Below are 18924 nucleotides of genomic sequence, written 5' to 3'. Positions count from 1 at the left end.
CAATTGATAGAATTTATGAGCTATGGCATCCACTTGAGATGATTCTTCCCTCATTGTCTTCGGTTGACAAGGGTTGGTGTTCTTGGCATTGGTTGAGAGCCCTACGAGAATTGTGCTGCAATGAATTCACACTCAAACTCTCTAGTAAGGTCCACGCCTCATCCGCACTTTTAGACATGAACATCCCTCCACAAGATGAGCCAACCATGAATCTATGGGTGTCGGTCAAACCAGCATAGAAAGCTTGCACCAATTGCCATTTGGAATTAGGTGGTGCGGACATTTCCTAAGGAGGTCTTGCAATCTTTCCCAAGTCTCATAGAGTTGTTCCCCATCACTCTGTGAAAAGCTAAGAATAGAACGCCTCATTAGATTGGTCTTACTCACTGGATAATATTTTTTTAAGAATTCTTGTTGCAATTGAGCCCATGTAGTGATGGAATTTGCAGCAAGGGAGTTCAACCAATATTTTGCCCTATCTTTTAAGGAGAATGGGAAGAGATGCAAATGGAGAGCATTGTCAGGGAAGCCCCTCAGCTTGATGGTAGAACATATTTCGAGGAATTCATCAAGGTGCTTACAGGGGTCCTCATTTTCAAAGCCATGAAAAGATGGAAGCATTTGGATAGTGCTAGATTTGATTTCATATTGGGCTACCTCGATGTTTGGCATCACTATGCAAGAGGGAGAGGCATAAGTTATAGGAATGAAATGGTCCCTAAGAGTCATGGGAACCACTTTTGGAATTTCGGCCCTATCATTATTAATTCCCTCATTTCCGACATTTCCTACATTTTCAGCCATTGTATTAAATTCAAGTTCAATTCCTCTTATGTTAGTAGATTCCCTAAGGTTTCTTCTAAGAGTCCTTTCAAGTGAATTTATGTCAACTGGCGAGTTCAGAGTCGGTAAGGAAAGTGATTTACGGCCAAATATCAACAACTCACAACACAATCAAAACAACAATGCATCACCATAACCTCCACATACGATGTTCCCGTTCTCTTCAATTATCAAGACAGAAATGTAAATGGTCACGATAAGGACCGATGCTTGCAATTGAAAAGAACAATTTATAACCTCGACAAGGGCTTCACAACTTAACTAAATCTAATCTAAACACATGCAAGATATTCACAACTTTGAAACTAGAGCTTCGAAAACTTACCTGAAGTCGTCTAGACTTACAAATTTGCTAGCTTCCCTCAGCAAGCCTTGAATACCTAGAATCTCACAAATACTTAAAATGTCACAATGATCAAAACCACGCAAGAAAATATTCACAAGACACAATATTAACAATCAAACCAAAGGTAATCCGAAAACCTCGGTTGCAAAACCGTTTGTAGTCCTCCGCAACGGCGCCAAAAATTGATCGGTATGACAATTATACATCAACATTTGCAATAGCACAAATCATTGTAAAACAGAGCTATTGGTCGGGTAAGTCGAACTACTGGGACTGCCAGTTTATGGCAACTAAGGTCTTTAAATTCCCCTTTAATTTGATGAAGGGTGTAAATAGAGGTTTGTTGGTTTGTCACTAAACTTAGGAATTTAAAATGCATAAAACAATGACTTGCAAAAACTTTAAAGAAAAGAAATTCAAAAATAGAGGACTAGGGAAATGAATCCACCCTAACCCTTTACACATGCTAGAAAAAGACTAAATTGGGGATAAACAATATATATAATGGTCAAGAATTATATAGCAACCTATGGTTACCATATAATCGTCAAGAAGTTCATTAAATCAAAAATAAGAATGATCCATCAAAAGTTCATATAATTGAACTACCTAAACTAGGGTGTAGTATCAAACATATTCACTTAAGCAAAAGATTATCAAGCCCTTAATCAAATGGTAAAGCACATGAAATTAGGAATCAAACATAAACCTTCAAAGAGATTACCTAAACAATGAATTATCAAGGCTCTCTATCAACATGCCGTTAAAACCATTCCACAACCTTATTTCTATTGTCACCATGAAAATGCAAGCATTATGATTAAGATAAGAAATCATCTAAGACAAGATAATTAACTTAAAACAATCATTAATATACATTAGAATCCATTACAACAAGTAATATGCTCTAAATTATGGAAAGACCAAAACTATACATCATTATCCCCAAAATAGAAATTAATCTAGAACATGCTTACAAGGGATGACTTCATCACCTCCCTAAATGAAAGTTTAGTTACCCATATGAACAAGGAATGAAGAAAAAGAAGCAAATCCACCATCCATTTTCGTGCTCAAGCAAGCTACCACTCCAAACCCTCTAAAAACACTACTTTCTCTTTCTAAAACTTAGCTAAAATTTTTAATGCATCATAAGTCATGCTTTTCCCCTTCTTATCCACCCAAAATCTACTCTCCATCCACCCAATCCCGACCTCCAACCACCCTAGATGAATTAGAACCACATAAATTGCATAGGAGACCAAAATCAGCCTGAAATCCGGAGCAGGTAAGATGTCATCTGCAGATCCGCGGGCGCCCGCGGGCACCCGCGGGCTTTCATGGCTCGAGAGAAGCTACTGGTATAAACGGCGAGCGCCCGCGGAGACTTGCAGCTGTAACACTTCAGCAAAACTTCTCGTGCCACTCCAAGCCAGTCCGTTGCCGCGATTTCCATTATGATCATTATGCCCCGAACTCCACACAAACAACGATTGAAAAGGCTCGGTCCAAAAGATGGCTCCCAGCAACAGCGCACCTCCTTCAACAAGAGATTGTCAAAACCGCTTCTATAACCATATTCGGGGAAACTGACCTGAAAGAAGACAAAAATGCAAAAATAAAGTTAAACTGTACTTTAAACTCCACTAATGAACTTAACTAATACAAGTAAGGGCGCTTGAATATGTAATATTCGGCGCTTATCATGATATCCATCCAATTATATAGTTTTAATAAGAATGGGTTAAAAGGGTCATTAACAAAGCCCTAATTTTTATTTAGCTAGACCAATGAGCTTATACACAGCAAACACAAAGATTTCTCTAAATTAAGAAAGCTTGGTGGCAACGAAATCACTCAATTTAACCAATTAGTTCCATGAATCATCAACTAGACAAATCAAACCTAAACTTTCTCACATGCATCAAAAATATTAAACTGATCATAACTTTTTTTAATCGAATATGTAAAAATTAAAATCTATATCAACAAAAATCAGTATAAGCTATAACTTAAGAACAATTCAAAACTAACTATCGAATTAAATATAAGATCGAAGAATAAGCAAATTCCATTTTAACAAAAATCCGTATGCTTCTAATTTTAACAAATTCCATTGGTTAAAAGAATGAACTTTCAGTGATTCAATGGCAAACCAAGTAAATTCTATTGTTTCCCAAAACAAAATAAATCGATAAAGATTCAATTTTTTTCTTTTCTAATCCTCACTTTTTCATCTGTCAGTAATCAGTAAAGGGCCACACCAAACAAGAATCACACAATATACCAAAAAAAAAAAAAAAAAAAAATCAATATTATCAAATCACATTACGTATAGGTATACATAATAAAATTATACTACGATCGATCCTTAAATCAGTAATGAAAAAAAATAAAGTATTTGAACAGAATAAGATAGGTATAGATGGGAAACAGTTATTGTAGAATACATTGGAGAAGAAGAGAACAAACCTGCGAATGATGAGAGAGATAGATTGGTGATGATCGGAGTAGATAGAGAAAAAGAGCTTCCTGTTGTGTTGTTTTGATGAAGAGCTAGGGTTTCCTAACTCCTCGGATCTGCGCCGTGTAGTCAAAAGAACGCAACTATAGAGAGAGAAACAGGATGTGGAAAGAGAGTGGGAAAAGAGGAGAAGAGTCAAATAGCAAAGTTTGGTGGCCGATTTGAACAAAAACTCAACAGATCCGACGAACTAAACACGAACAGTGGAATCGCCGCACGAGAGCGCAGAACAAACCCTACCATTTTGTTGTAACTTTCCTTTATACCTGTACTGGTTTGGGCCAATGTGTTCCTTCCGTTACAGTGCCTTGGGTAACCCAAAAAAAAGTTGGAACAAACAAGAACACCAAAATGGTGTTTTAACTTTGGGCCCGAAATCTTGAGTTGTTCTGGAAACAGAACAAGGCGGGTCAAACATGTTTTGGATTACAAATGGGTTACTGTGCGAGAACATTACAAATTACTTTCCTAATATGGCCTTAATATCATACAGTGTCAGGTGTGGTACGACAGCCCAATTGGTAAGAGCGCTGTGCTTGTGGCCAATGGCCTAGGTTCGATTCCCCATCTTATATATGTCAGTTGCTTTAACCTTCAAAAAAAAAATAGTATTTTGAATTTTTTTTGTTACGTTGGATGATGAAATGACGACATATTAGAAGTAATTGGAGGATAATTTGTAATTAATTCATTCCCTTATTATACAGTTTCATCCCATCAATGTTTGTCTCTCTAACTTCACTTTCGACTTTATCACTGAACCCCCTCTGTTCCATAATAGCCTAAACTGCACACACTAACCCCACTACGTAACTGTAACACACCTTTAAACCCAAAGAAAGATAGGATTTCTACAATTTGCGTACATATAATCATATATATATGTGTAAGTTTGAATGATCTTTGAGTTTTGAAAATGGTTCCTCCGATAATAATTGAAACTTCGTTCCTGGCGGCGAATCCCTCGTCGTACAGTTTGACTGGGATTCGGCCGTTTCCGATCAACCGAAACGGCGGGGTCGGTGAACCGAGTGGAGGTTTAGATTTGAGAATGAGCAATTTGAGTGAATTTGGGGAGGCAGCATTGAATCGAGATGTTTCTGTTGACGAATCGACGGTGAAGGAGCAGAGTGGGAGTAGAGGCGGTGGCAGTGGCGGTGGGAGGAAGCCGAGGGATGCGAATTCAGAGGATGAGTCTTCGAAGCTTGTTTCCACCAGTAGTGGCAATCATTTGGTAATTCACTTAGTTTTTTCAATAATCTTTCTTATATATATGTGTGTATCCATATATATATATTCACACACACATATACATATTTTCTTTACATTTATCCATATGTTGTTTTAAGATTTTTTGTTAAGTTCTTAACCTTCATTATCTCATTCTATTGAATTTCAGTAATTGATTTGCTATTTTTATTTTTATTGCTGTTTATATCCTTGTCATATAATGTTATATTTAGGTTCATTTATATATTAGTTGTAGAATCCAAAGTTTGGCCTCCTTTCCTCGCATTACAAATCATCATAGCCATAGGGAAGCAATGACGTTTCCATCTCCTGGTCCAGTCATTAGTAGGGCTCACATGGGGCAGAAGATTGAAAAATGAGAATCTGACCATCTTATTGGAAATCGGACTTCACAATTGCACATAGAGCACTCCCAAACCTTAGGAAACACCTAAGATCAAGACCATTACACACTTTCCCGAGCCTGATCATCAATTCCCCAAAAAGTGCAAAATTGAGATTTTACACAGCAACCGCTCCATCCGATTGTCAAAACAACAAATGGATTGTATCGTTCGGAATACCCAAAAACCCTAGGGTATGCCCCTCCTCGGGATCTCCACCCTTATCCGGTATCTTGTTTGACCAAACCCTAAGAGAAGGGCAAAACGGTCAATTCCAACATTGACTTTTCAAATCAACAGTCAAACTCACCCACAGACATCACCAGTCTACTAAGAAGGTCCAAAAACCCTAAAAAGCACTGTAATATTGCCCACCTTTGCCCCGGTGTCCAAACCGATGAGCTGAAGAGTTTTGGTTCCATGAACATGGAGGAGGAGCTCCTCAATAACATCCATAAGATTTTACTTATCAAAAAAAAATACTGCCCACCTTTGACCAAAACCCTTCAGCGTGGGTCAAACGGTCAACTTGAACGTTGACTTTCCAAACCGATTGTCAAAGGGACATGGCTATTGCGTTCAGAAGGTTGGAAAACCTTAATAGCATTATAATATTGGGTATGTTCCAGTCTTGACCAAAATTCCAGTCCCAGGGGACGAAATAGATGATGTCACATGTATGTCCCAAAAATGATCAGAAATAAGAAAAATAACAAAAATGCAATTTTTGGAAGTTTGGGGGCAATATTGTAAATTGCAGAAAAAAAGGAGGAACAATGGTGCCGCGCCTCGAGGCGCAATACCCCCACTTTTTGGCAGCCTCGAAATCTGAACCGTCCACCTCATTGCACTTTACAAAATTGAATTTCAGCCATTGATTCTTTCTTGGCCTCCAAGAATTTCGAATTTACTCCTTATTTTTCTATAAATAGGAGACACTTTCTTCCATTTGACATGCACACAACCCCTCCGTAACTCTCTCTCTAAAACTCTCCCTCTCTCTCTCTCTCTCTCAAACTCTGTCTCTCTACCCATAAAATCATATACACACACACATCTACTCTCATGTACACAAACACATATACTCTCATATACACACACAAACACACATATCTCTACACTACTACACCTTCTACACCACTTTCTTCTTCTTCTCTCTCTCTCTACACCTGTAGGGAGGAGCCAAAACCTCTTCTAAACTTGCAAATCTCTACAAAGAAGAAGGTGGCTTGAAGAAAAGGAGAAGAAATCTCTACAAAGGAAGTATTCAAGAAAAAAAAGGGGTAAAAAGAGGTATTTTAAAACTAGCCCATGTTTGTGTGTTGAAACCCTTGTCTCTACGAAGGAGGTAAACGGGTGTGTGGTGGAGCAGTTTCCGAAAGCCACACACCTCATAAAACCAAGACCGTAGAAATGAGCATCCTTGGTCACCCTTTTGTGTCAAACAACGTAGTATTTTGGTAGGTTTACTATCTATGCAAACCCTTTGATATTTTGCTTATTGTGTGCTCATTCATCCATTTTTGCATTAAAATCGTTCACACGCGAGTACAAGGCTACACGCGTGTTTATTTCAACGAGATGACATTCTTGTCAAACCGTTGTAGTAATGAGCATTTCACACGCAAAACATGGTTCTCGTGAGATCTCTACGATCTTTTGGAAACTAACCAAAGTAATTTCCATCACGGGATGTGCCGATAGCTTTTTTATTTTCGGAACCATCATCGTTTTGCATATAGACTAAACACACACCTTTTTACTTGTAAAATCATCATTTTGGCCATTTTTGACCTTTTCCTTTCAAAAATTGACATTCCGGTCATTTTCGACCATTTCCTCCTTCAAAATTGACATCATAGCAAAATTGTCGTTTTTCTTCAAAAGTGGTCATTTTTGTCACTTTAAAACCGTTTTCACTAAAATGGTCATTTTTGTCATTTTCGAAGCTTCAAAACTCGTTTTTTAAAAAATGGTAATTTTCACCAATTTTGGCTCCAAAAACACTCTTTTTACCAAAATGGTATTTTTGGTTATTTTTTACATCAAAAGCACTTTTCAAATAAAATGGCTATTTTCATTACATTTTGACCACCAAAAACCACTTCTTTTGAAGTGTGTAATTTTCAACTCCTAAAAAGCTACCTTTAGGAAAACGACCATATTCAAGTCCAAAAATCCTTTTCCTTTCCTCTAATCCAAAAGTACCAATTCCAAATACATTTTTCCATTTTAATTGTCAAATCATTAATTAATCAAAATCGTATCCATAATCATTTTGCATTCACATTCCAAGACTCATTTTATCCCTCATTTTAAAGGTATTGGGTGAGGAAGAATAATCATTGTCAATGAATGAATCATTTGACATTAAAATGTCTAGGAAAGCTCTGTCAAACGGCATACATGCCCAAGGATTATGGGTTTTAAATGGGACTGATGTGACCCCTCCATTCTCCTGGGAGCTTACTTGGTTGTATGTTATTGGAACCTTGATTGACAATTTAGAAACATTCTTTCCAAAACACCTTCAAACTCTAAATCAATTCCAAATCATGAATCTCCATTTCATCCTAAACTAAAGAATCATTGTTGCCATCGATTACTCCCTCTACATCACAATGTCTAAGGAAGGTTCTGTCAAAAATAGGCAACTCCGTTGTCTAAGGAGCTTGGTATCTAAGTAGGATTGTCATGATCCTGCCCATTCCTTTTGGGAACACTCCAGGTTGTGTATTAAGCGATCACGGTCTACAATTCGGAAACATTCTTTCGAAGAAAGCACATTCAGTTTGAGATCAAATGACTCCAACCAAATACCCTCTTAGCAACCATCTCCTCACCATATGGGTGGAGGCCCTAAAACTCCACCCGAGTGACATAAGGCTCGTTTAATCTCAAATCATGGGCAGAGGCCCTAAAACTCAACCTGAGCTACATAAGGCTCGTTTAATCTCAAATCATGGCCGGAGGCCCTGAAATTCAACCCTAGCCACATGCGGTTCGTTTAATCCCAAATCGTGGTCAATTCGAGCCAACATAAGGCACATTCTCTTAGTCATACGGACGGAGGTCCTTAAAGACTCGCATTCGACTCAAATTCATTTTCTTCATGCGGGTGGAGGCCTTAAAACTCAAATTCGAGTTATCTACGACTTATTTTACGCAGACAAAGGTCCTTAAACTCATTTGGAGTTGCATTCAACTCAATCCCTTTTCTTCATGTATGGATGTCCTTAAACTCGAATCATGTGGGCGGAGGTCCTTAAACTCGAATCATGCGGGCGGAGGACCTAAAACTCTAATTCGAGTTATCTACAACTCATCCCTCTTCATGCGGGTGGAGACCCTAAAACTCAAAATCCGAGTTATCCACAGCTCACTTTGTGTGGGGGGAAGCTCTAAAACTAAAGTCGAATCATCTATGATTCATCCCATTTCATGCAGACGGAGGTCCTTAAACTCAGCATGCCGAACTACGTTTGACTTGATTTCCTGAACAACGGGATACGTAGGCAGCTTAGGCAAACCTAAGTTCAGTCAAGTCCCTCTTCATTCTCATCATTCCGTCCTCATTCTCTCTTTCATCACTCCCCCTCCATACCATCCATCATACACGTACCTTATCCTTCACAATATAATCATGTAATGGAATGGAACTTAGCACAAAGAATAGGTAACTGTACTTGTTAAGGGCGTCTTGGGGTGCCTAACCCTTTCCTCAAGCGTAATCAAACCCCCGAATCCAACCTTTTGGTTAAGTAGACCAAACGGTAGTCATCTAGGGCCCCACACTCTTCAATTCCTCATAATAGGCGACCTTAATGTTAATGTTATGTGGTGACTCCAAAAATCTCATCCATTTGGCCCTACCGCACCCTTCCAATTTTCAAGGCTGTAGCCACCCCTATCGCATTTTAGGTTCATTTTTTCTCTCTCCATCTCACAACAGCTGGCCTCCATATTGGGCGTAAAGTTCCAGTAGGTTCTGGATGGAAAATTTTGGGCAAGACATTAGTGAAACTTTTCATTTGCTTTTTCGTAAATTTCCATGTGGTTTCTTTTTTGTTCTTCTTAATTATTAGGTTCATTTGGTAGTTAATATCTTATTTAGACCTTTCGTGCTGAATTTGACCCTCATATTCTCGATTGTTTTCCACTTAGTTTACAAATTTAGATATTGAAATGGGTATTGTTATATCAAACCTTTGATCTCCTTGCTATTATATTCTTTATGATTTTCTGTTGAGAATCGAGACATGTCGTAATCTTTTAGAACTGGGTCCAACTTGAATTGGTTTCTTATTTATTGTTTTTGGATAGAATGATTCCAATGGTAAACGAATGAAAAAACTATATGGATCCCAAGATGAAAATGGTGGTTCAAAATCTGAAGTGGAAGGGAGTTCAGGGGTGGGGAACAAGCCATCTGAACAAAGCACGGAACTTTCTGAGCTGCTGATTCCAATGGTAAACGAATGAAAAAACTATATGGATCCCAAGATGAAAATGGTGGTTCAAAATCTGAAGTGGAAGGGAGTTCAGGGGTGGGGAACAAGCCATCTGAACAAAGCACGGAACCTTCTGAGCCCCTAAGCAAGATTATATCCATATGAGAGCAAGAAGGGGTCAAGCTACCGATAGTTGCAGTCTGGCAGAGAGAGTAATTGTCTTCAAACCTCTCAAATTTGCAATTTCTACTTGTTCCTTTATCCACTGAATTTTGAAACATGTTACTGATTTGTCAGGTCAGGAGAGAAAAGATTAGCGAGAGGATGAAGATTCTGCAAGATTTGGTCCCTGGATGTAATAAGGTTGTGCTATTTTTGCTGTTGGTAGTGCTATCGCTAATTATAATTTAAGCAAAGGAAAGTTTCTGCCCAAATTACATCATTGAGAAATACTTAATATCCTTTGTTCGAAATTAGGAATCCAGTTGTCCAAAATTTAGTAGTATTTTTTACCTAAACTCTAGTTTCATTTTCTTCATGATGCTGTAATCTTTCCATACTCTATTTACATAAATTTTAATTTTTTCAGGTTATTGGGAAAGTACTTGTCCTTGATGAGATAATTAATTACATCCAATCATGACAGCGTCAGGTTGAGGTAACTACCCTTGTCTTGCCATGATTATTGGCTTTTTACAACATTATTGGCCTTTTTACTGTTGAAGCTGATCATTTGCTTTATAAATCTGATGTCATAGTTCTTGTCAATGAAGCTTGTAGCAGTTAATTTGAGGATGAACCCCAGTATTGAAAGTTTTCCTTCAAAAGAAGTAAGTCTATGAGTACCGACTGTTTACCTACTTCAAAAGAAGTAACCTGAGTGTTGTCAGGCGTGCGCCTAGGCTCCAAGCTCACACAGGCACAACACTTGCGCCTGTTGTGTGCCCACCTGCCCAGGTGCGCCTTTGACAACACTTGCGCCTTAATTTATTTTTTCAATTGTGCACCTCCCTTCACTCAACCGCGCGCCTCGCCTTGCGCCTAGGTTTCAAAGGACCTTTAGCACCTTAGTGTGCCTTGGGCCTTTGATAACATTGATAACCTAAGTATCTGTCTTTTGGCCTCAATCTAATATTCAGGGTATTTCTTTCATACATATATTGAATACATAGCAAGGAAAATTGGGCGGCAAATGTTAATTTGTTCTTAATATTAAAAAAAATCGCCTTTCGCATTGTTGATATATTTGTGTGTGTTACAGTTTACCTTAATCTGTTCCTTATTTATTTATTTTTCAGCTGTTTCTATCCTTGTCATATATGCTATATTTAGGGTAATTTATATGTCTGTTAGTGAAACTTTTCATTTGCTTCTTAGTAATTTATATGTGGTTTCTTTTAACTTTTTCTTAATTCTTATGTTCAGTTGGTTGTTGATATGTCATTTAAACCTTTTTCTGCTCAATTTGACCATCATATTTTCTATTGTTTTCCTTTCTAGAAATTGAAGTGGATATTGTTATTTATATTCAACCTTTGATCTGAGCATAACTCCTTGCTTTTAATAATTTTTTTTTTTTTTTTGTGATTTTCCGTTGAAAATTGAGATATGTCATAACCTTTTTGGAACTAGGGTCCAACTTGAATTTGTTTCTTGTTTATTACTGGACAGAATGATTCCAATGGTAAACAAACGAAAAAAAATATATGGATCCCAAGATGAAAATGGTGGATCAAAATCAGTGGAAGCAAGTTCAGAGACGGAGACCAAGCCTGCTGAGCAAAGCACGAAACCTTCTGAGCCGCCTAAGGAAGATCATATCCATGTGAGAGCAAGAAGGGGTCAAGCTACTGATACCCACAGTCTGGCAGAGAGAGTAATTCTCTTCAAACCTCTCAAATTTGCAACTTCTAGTTGTTCCTTTATCTCCTGAATTTTGAAACGTGTTGTTGCTTTGTCTCAGGTCAGGAGAGAAAATATTAACAAGAGGATGAAGATTCTGATAGAATTGGTTCCTGGATGTAATAAGGTTGTGCTATTTTTGCTTATGGTAGTGCTTTCATTTATTTCTATGCAGATAAGACCTTTATAATCTAAGCAAAGGGAAGTTTTTGCCCAAATTACATTGTTGATAAATACTTACCATCTGTTGTCCGAAATTAGAAATCCAGTTGTCCAAAATTTAATAGTATTTTACCTGAACTCTAATTTCAATTTTCTTATGATGCTATAATCTTTTACGTACTCTATTTACTTAATTTTCATTTTTTCAGGTTATTGGGAAAGTACTTGTCCTTGATGAGATAATTAATTACATCCAGTCATTACAACGTCAGGTTGACGTAACTACCCTTGTCTTATGTTTATTGCCATTTTACAACGTTATTGGCCTTTAAACTGTTGAAGCTGATTGTTTGCTTTATAAATCTGATGTTGTAGTTCTTGTCAATGAAGCTTGAATCAGCTAATTCAAGGATGAACCCCAGCATTGAAGGTTTTAAAAAGAAGTAAGTTTATGTGCACTTGTTTACCTACTTCAAAAGAAGTAACCTCACTATCTGTCTCTTGGCCCTAATCCAATAATTCAGTCTCTCTCTCTCTCTCTCTCATACACACACACACATAAATGTAAAATTGTTCTTTTAATAATAAAATGGGTAGTAAAAAAAATAAAATAACGACTGTTATATGAAAAAGGTGTGAATATCCCCCTAGTGTTCAATTAACCCCTTACATTTTTGTAATTGTGCAAATAAGTACACGGTCAATTTGCTATGAATGGAATACTAAAAAGTCTAAAATACCCTTACCACAAATTTAAATAAAAGAGTAAATTAGTCTCACAACCCTTGAGGTTTGCCCTAATTACAAACGGTGATCGAAAAGAGGCCTAATTACACTCGCTTCCCTGAAGTATGACATGACATTTCAAATTCTCCCATCTTTTAACTAGCCGTCAAGATGGTTAGGAATTTTTTTCAAAATACTAAATTTGCCAAGACTCAAACCCTTTTGGTCTCTTGGACTCCATTTGGCACTCTCTCTCATCTCATTTGTTCTCTTCACAAAGCCTTCGGACTCTCCAAGGTTCCTCTTCTGCAGCTTCTTCGTTGTTGTGGCCGATGCCACCACCATCATATAATTGCTGGCTCTCTCTCTACAACAAACTCTCTCTCTAAAACTCTTACCGTGAGGTGAACGATGCCGACCGTTTTCAGATGTTTGCGTCTCCCCGAACTGTCGATCAATCTGGCATTGTTGCCGGCCGGAAATAGAGCCAGATTCTCCAGCCAAATAATTTTGCAGTACGAGAGCACATTGATGGTGTTTGCTATTACGTCAGAGTCATTCGTTCGCGGCAAGAAACCCGACTCAATATATGTTTTGCTAGGCATATACCATGTTAAAACCTACAAGGATTTTGATGATGTCATCAACAAAACCACTGTAATCTCTTACCTTCCCATTCTTGTAACTTTTCATTGAGCTCCTTTTGATTTCTGGAACACGTATGCACAACAGCAAATCCTGCTAATTTCCCCGCTATGGCATATTAAATTACTCTCACACCCCTTTCGTAGGTGGGATTTGTTGTGGTAGTGGCAGTGCTGGTTGGTGGAGAAGAGAGAGAGAGAGAGAGAGAGAGAGAGAGAGAATGGAGTTGGCAGCGGCGATAGAGAGTATGGGTGTGAGTGGGGCAATGGTGGAGCTGGTGGTGAAGAGATGTGGTTCTGTTTTTTTATTGGTAGGGGTAATATGATCATTTTAGATTCGGTTTTTTTAATTAAAAATGAAGGGCCAAGATGACATTTTACTGCTCAAATTTAACACTTATGCTTGAATTCATGGAGGATATGGTTTTGGAGAAAGAAATGAAGGCAGGGTGACACGCTTAGAAGTTGTAAAAGCTTATGCTAGCAATAACAAATACATTTTTTTGAAAGAGAATAGAGCATTTAATATTTTTTCAAAAGCATATTTAAGACACAAATAGACTATTGTTTGTATAGAAGAGAGGAGTGGAATACCTTTAAAGATTGTAAAGTAATTCCTGAAGAAAGTCTCACTAATGAACATTGGCTACTTATATTGGACTTAGCAATAAAGGGTTTAAGTTTTGAAAGGAAAGGAAAAGAGCTCAAACTCTTAAATGAAATGAATTGAAAGGCGACAAGTTGATAAAATTCAAAGTAAAAAAATTACAAGAAAATCAATTGAATTTGAATGATAACATAAATAATCTTTGGTCAAACATAACAAATTGTACAAGGACGGTGGCTAAGACAACTTTAGGAGAAACCAAAGGTAAGAAACAAGATGATATAGAGAAATACAAAAACTTACAAGCAAAGCTAAAAAGATGGTAATTAAAGCTAAACAAAATGCATCAAATGAGTTATATGAGAAATTAAACACAAAAGAGGGTGAAATGGTTATTTACAAGTTAGCAGAAAATAGAGCGAGGTTGACTAGAGATATAGATCAGTTATTCAGTTAAGGTGTATTAAGGATGTTGATCAACAATACTAGTCAATGACAATGACATATTAGCAAGATGGAAAAATTACATTCAAAAAATTAGTAAATGAGGAATACATTAAAGAAGAATTTATAAATAATGAACCTTACATAAGAATGATAAACAAAATTATTACTAAGGAAGTAGAGAAAGCACTCAAGATGATTGGTGCCAATAAAGTAGTAGGATATGATAACATATCTATAGAAGTATGGAGAATTTGAGGAAGTATAGGGAATTGAATGATTAACAAATTTATTTAACAAAATTCTTACAGAATTAAAATTCGTGCAGAAGAAATAATGCCAAATGAGTTAATGGGTGCCATAGTACCACTTTATAAAAATAAGAGAGATATATATATTTTTTGATAAGTGAAAAAAAATAATAATAATAATAAAAAATAGAATTATATAAGATTGTGAAAATTATAGAGGAATTAAATTAATGAGTCTTCTACTTAGTACGAGAATTAATAGAAGAGAAACTTCAATATCACATAATCAGTTTGGATTTGTACCAGGTAGATCCACTGTGAAGGCCATCTACTTAGTAAGACAATTAATAGAAGAGTGTAGAAGTAAACAAAAGGATCTACACATGGTTTTCATAGACTTAGAGAAGACATGTGATAGAATACCAACGGACACAATTTGGTGGGCTCTACAAAGAAACCAAGTTCTTTTTAAACTTATACATCTTATTAGGATATGTATAGTAAGATAAGGACTAGTGTCTGTACTATACATGGAGAGACTAGTGATTTCTATATACAAGTAGGATTAAACTAATACGTTGCTTATAAATAAAGTACAAGTAAGATTACACCAAGGCTCAATATTAAGTCAATATTTATTTACAATAGTTTATATGAAATAGAGAAGGATATTTAAGAAGACAGCCCCATGGTGCGTTTCTTGTGGATGACATTGTACTATTGGCTACTCCTAAGGAAGCCTTATCAATAAAATTAGGAACATGGAGATATGCTTAGAAGTGAGTTCTAAAAATTTGAGCTTTAGTAGTATATGCAATGAGAGGGGAAGTCATCTACAATGCTTTAGTAGTATGTGCAAGGAAGAGCAATATCTGCACCTAATAAAGAGTAGAGTGGAGTGTTTTAGTTCAAGTTGATAGCACTACAAAAAAAAAAAACAAGAAAGGACATGGGTCTTTCCATGGAATGAATTGAAAGGATAAAAAGTTGGGTTGAGGTAGCAAGAAGATGATGACATATGGCATGAGCACACACACGGAGGGAGGGAGGGAGGGAGAGAGGGAGAGAGAGAGAGAGAGAGAGAGATTGTTTTCTATACTTTTCCATCTATCTCTTTAGTCTCGCGAGAGGGCGTATGATGATTGTAACATAAGCATTTTACCCAAATGAAGTTGGGTCTATTCGACTTCCATCATTGTCATCATCATTCTTGCCTTTTTTCTAAATTAATGTGTTCGGGTCGATCCAACTTCATTCTTTTATTTATTTATTTTTTTCTGATTTTATAATAACAAAAGATGTGCCCGTGTATCATAAAGTGTTGTCTCACATCGGATACGGATGGCTTATAAGAGTGGCTAGACATCACCACCTAACAACTTGAGATTTTGAGTTGTGGATGGCAAGCGCCTGACCTGTTACAGTTGGTAACAGAGCCAACCCAATCTCTTTTCGGGGTCACTTCAAGTGCCTGTGTTGCAGATTCGGGTGGGGAAAATGTCACAGGAGTTTGTCTCATATCGGATATAGATGGGAAGGGTCTTGGACTTTTAAGGGTGATACCACCACCCACAACATAAATTTTGGGTTGAATGGAAAATGCATGACCTGTTACACCGTTTATTATTAGTCACATGATGAGATAATATCATGGCTCCACATGAAATAGAATATATCTATGTCAGTGGTTTCTTCTCGTAGGATGTTGTTAACAAGTTACCTTTTCTGTATTTGACCACCTAATTTCAAAGGAAAACGCGTGACGCAAATTAAAGCAGATGCACCCAGAAGCAGTTACTTTGAGCAGCTTCTTTTTACTGAATTTGAGCGACCATTTTTGTGATTGAGGAAAATACCTTGGCTCCTTCAGAAATTTGTAGATTGAGCTTCAAAGTTCGGTTGTATTCCCCTCTCTCTATATACACACACACCCATTTACACTAATTAATATATACACACATATATATACCTATAAAGACTGATATATATAAATACACATTATTTTCTTTAAATATATTTATACATATGTTTGTGGATTTCACATATATTTTATTTCCACAATGTTCACATATATATTATCAGCATACTATCACATCAATTTTTTTTTTTTTTTTTGTTTTTGTGATTTAGGGATTTGATCTAACCCTTCTTTCTTTTTATATATACTTTTTCTATCTTTGCAGATTATGTTAATATGCTTATTTGTTTGTTATGTAAAATATATCTTTGGAAGCATTGGATGTTTTAAAAAACACAGCTTCAGGATATTTAGTGAATTTAATTGTTATTAGTACCACAATGACGAATACTGCCTTTTATATTAGAAAGAAAATGCATGCCTATTGATTTATTTCTGGATAGTTTGATGACAGATGCTCTTACATTTTATTGTAGATTGGAGACGAATATAAATTTTTTTAAATTATCAATCTGTCATCCTGTAACTTTTTTAGTTGCTGTTGAAATCAAACTTCTATCCTTTTTAAATGAAAATGAAGAGAGTATTAAAATAGTTGGGAAAAGGCTTTGTTTACTTAAGTTGAGATTAGAGTTGTGATGCTATTTTAGTCAAACTTTCATCTTGAATTATATGGTAACCTGTTAGACCTTGAAAGGAGACATATTTTGGAAAAGTTAATTATTATTTTTTATATATGTTTTTCTTTGGTAAACAGAGGGTGTCTACACCCCCTTCGAACACCCACAATTAGGGATGAAAATGGGGCGGTTTGGGACGGGGAACACCATCCCCATCCCCGCCCCAAAATAGTTTACCAAACGGGGCGCAGCGGGGACGGGGCGGGAGTGAGTTTTGTTGAGTATTTTCATAATTGTAATGCAAATCTAACGAAAGTAAATAATAAAACAAATTTTCAACCATGATAATTTTTTTTCTTATGCGAATAAAAACAAGATTCAACTTCTCAATTGAAACTTAAAACTAAAATTATTGTCGGAACATCAAAATAATACATAAAAGTTCTCAAATAAGAATAATACAAAAGAATATTTAGTGATTGGAATAAAATAAACTAGGATTTACTTAATATATACCTAAATTATTGAATATAAAATAAAGTATAGGGTCAAAATTGTGATTTGTCACGATAAACAAGGTTGGGTGGGGTGGAGTGACCTTTCCCCATCCCCGCCCCATAACTATGCGGGTTTTCAATCTTAATCCCCATCCCTGCCCCTAAAACTATTTAACCACTCCCCATAACCGTTCTAAACGGGGCGGGGTGGGGCGGCTACCCGACGTATCAGGATATTTTTCCATCCCTACTCACAATCCATACCTCAAACCACATGTAAAATTTGACTCTTGGGTGTTGGGGTTTGGAGAACACAATACTTTTGGGTTATGTCTGGGCCTTATGCCAGCTAAACTACCTGTGTAGGATTTTAGTTGTACATGTTAATTTATTTTATTCCGGATGGTCTTTTTAAGCTTATTAATTTAAGCTCATGTTACCCATGAGGCACCTGTTTTGTTTTATTACTTGCATTCTTGTAATAACAATTGAAATATGGAAAAATATAATATTTCCCTCTTGTTTCATTAATGCAGTGATGGTCATTCTGTTACCAAAAGCAAGGGACTGATGGTGCGGGCATTTCGTTATTTTCTCAGTTCGATGGAGTATCTTTCGCGTTGTTTTCGGTGCTCAAAGTCGCACAGAATTCACAATATACAACACCAAGAGAATATTATATAGATATCTAAAAATATTTTCTGTCTTGGACCTCAATTAAACAGTGGAATGGTGTGTTCATAACTGAATTTATAAAGTATGGATTTGAATTTGATGGCCTTCATTATAATTTTCTTGCAGATCACTAGAACAATGTCAGTGTAGCTCCCGATTTGTTAGTGACTCCTCGTAGTTAGTATACAAAAGACTTAAGTTATTAGAGAAGTTTCAATAGGTCTACCTTGAAGGCTGTGAAAGAGCATGTCAGAATTTAGTAATTTACATTTTACAATCACCATAATATTAGCTTGATTAGTCAGGGGCCGGGCCGTTACATTTTCGCCGGCGCCATTCAGTGGGTGAAGTTCATCACTATTAATGGTGAATTTCATTATTGTAATGGTGTGAAACTCACATGTAAGTAAATAGTAATGAAATTAAAGAAGTGAACTTTACACCATTATAGTAACAAAATCCAAACTTCACCCACCGGATGGAACCACGGAAAATTGTGACCCCTGAGAGGATTTCGATTCCCCTTTGATAGACTTGGTACCCTCATAGATGTGAGATTCGATGCAGCTTTTGCAAGCAACATGGGGAGAAAATTAGGGCCTTGTCTCCCTTTTGGTTGTTAAGGCCTGTGCTGCCCTTTTGGCAGCTTTCTGGGCTATGAAAGAAGAGATGCCAAATAT

The 18924-nt window shown here is 36.7% G+C and overlaps 1 protein-coding gene and 1 long non-coding RNA gene across 2 annotated transcripts; one reads left to right on the top strand and one right to left on the bottom strand.

The window, feature by feature from the left end:
- Window positions 1–2040: 2040 nt before the first annotated feature.
- LOC132283073 (uncharacterized) lies at window positions 2041–4132 on the bottom strand. Its single transcript, XR_009471933.1, has 2 exons — window positions 3662–4132; window positions 2041–2783 (listed from the first exon to the last, which is right to left on the bottom strand). It is a non-coding gene; the product is annotated as an uncharacterized LOC132283073 (long non-coding RNA).
- Window positions 4133–4356: 224 nt separating this feature from the next.
- LOC132283072 (transcription factor bHLH79-like) lies at window positions 4357–18342 on the top strand. The gene is made up of 7 exons (XM_059784956.1): window positions 4357–4947; window positions 9671–9760; window positions 11558–11674; window positions 11762–11827; window positions 12072–12134; window positions 12238–12305; window positions 18106–18342. The coding sequence occupies exons 1-7, from the start codon at window positions 4630–4632 to the stop codon at window positions 18251–18253; spliced, it is 870 nt and encodes a 289-aa protein (XP_059640939.1). The 5' UTR covers window positions 4357–4629; the 3' UTR covers window positions 18254–18342.
- The last annotated feature ends 582 nt before the right edge of the window (window positions 18343–18924 follow it).

This window comes from Cornus florida, unplaced genomic scaffold (assembly GCF_030987335.1).
Source record: "Cornus florida cultivar Cherokee Brave unplaced genomic scaffold, ASM3098733v1 CherokeeBrave_3.0.0_Hap2_Chr11, whole genome shotgun sequence".
Lineage (NCBI taxonomy): Eukaryota > Viridiplantae > Streptophyta > Magnoliopsida > Cornales > Cornaceae > Cornus > Cornus florida.
The sequence above is the reverse complement of the archived record's forward strand: the minus strand, read 5'-3'. Positions and strand labels throughout refer to the sequence as shown.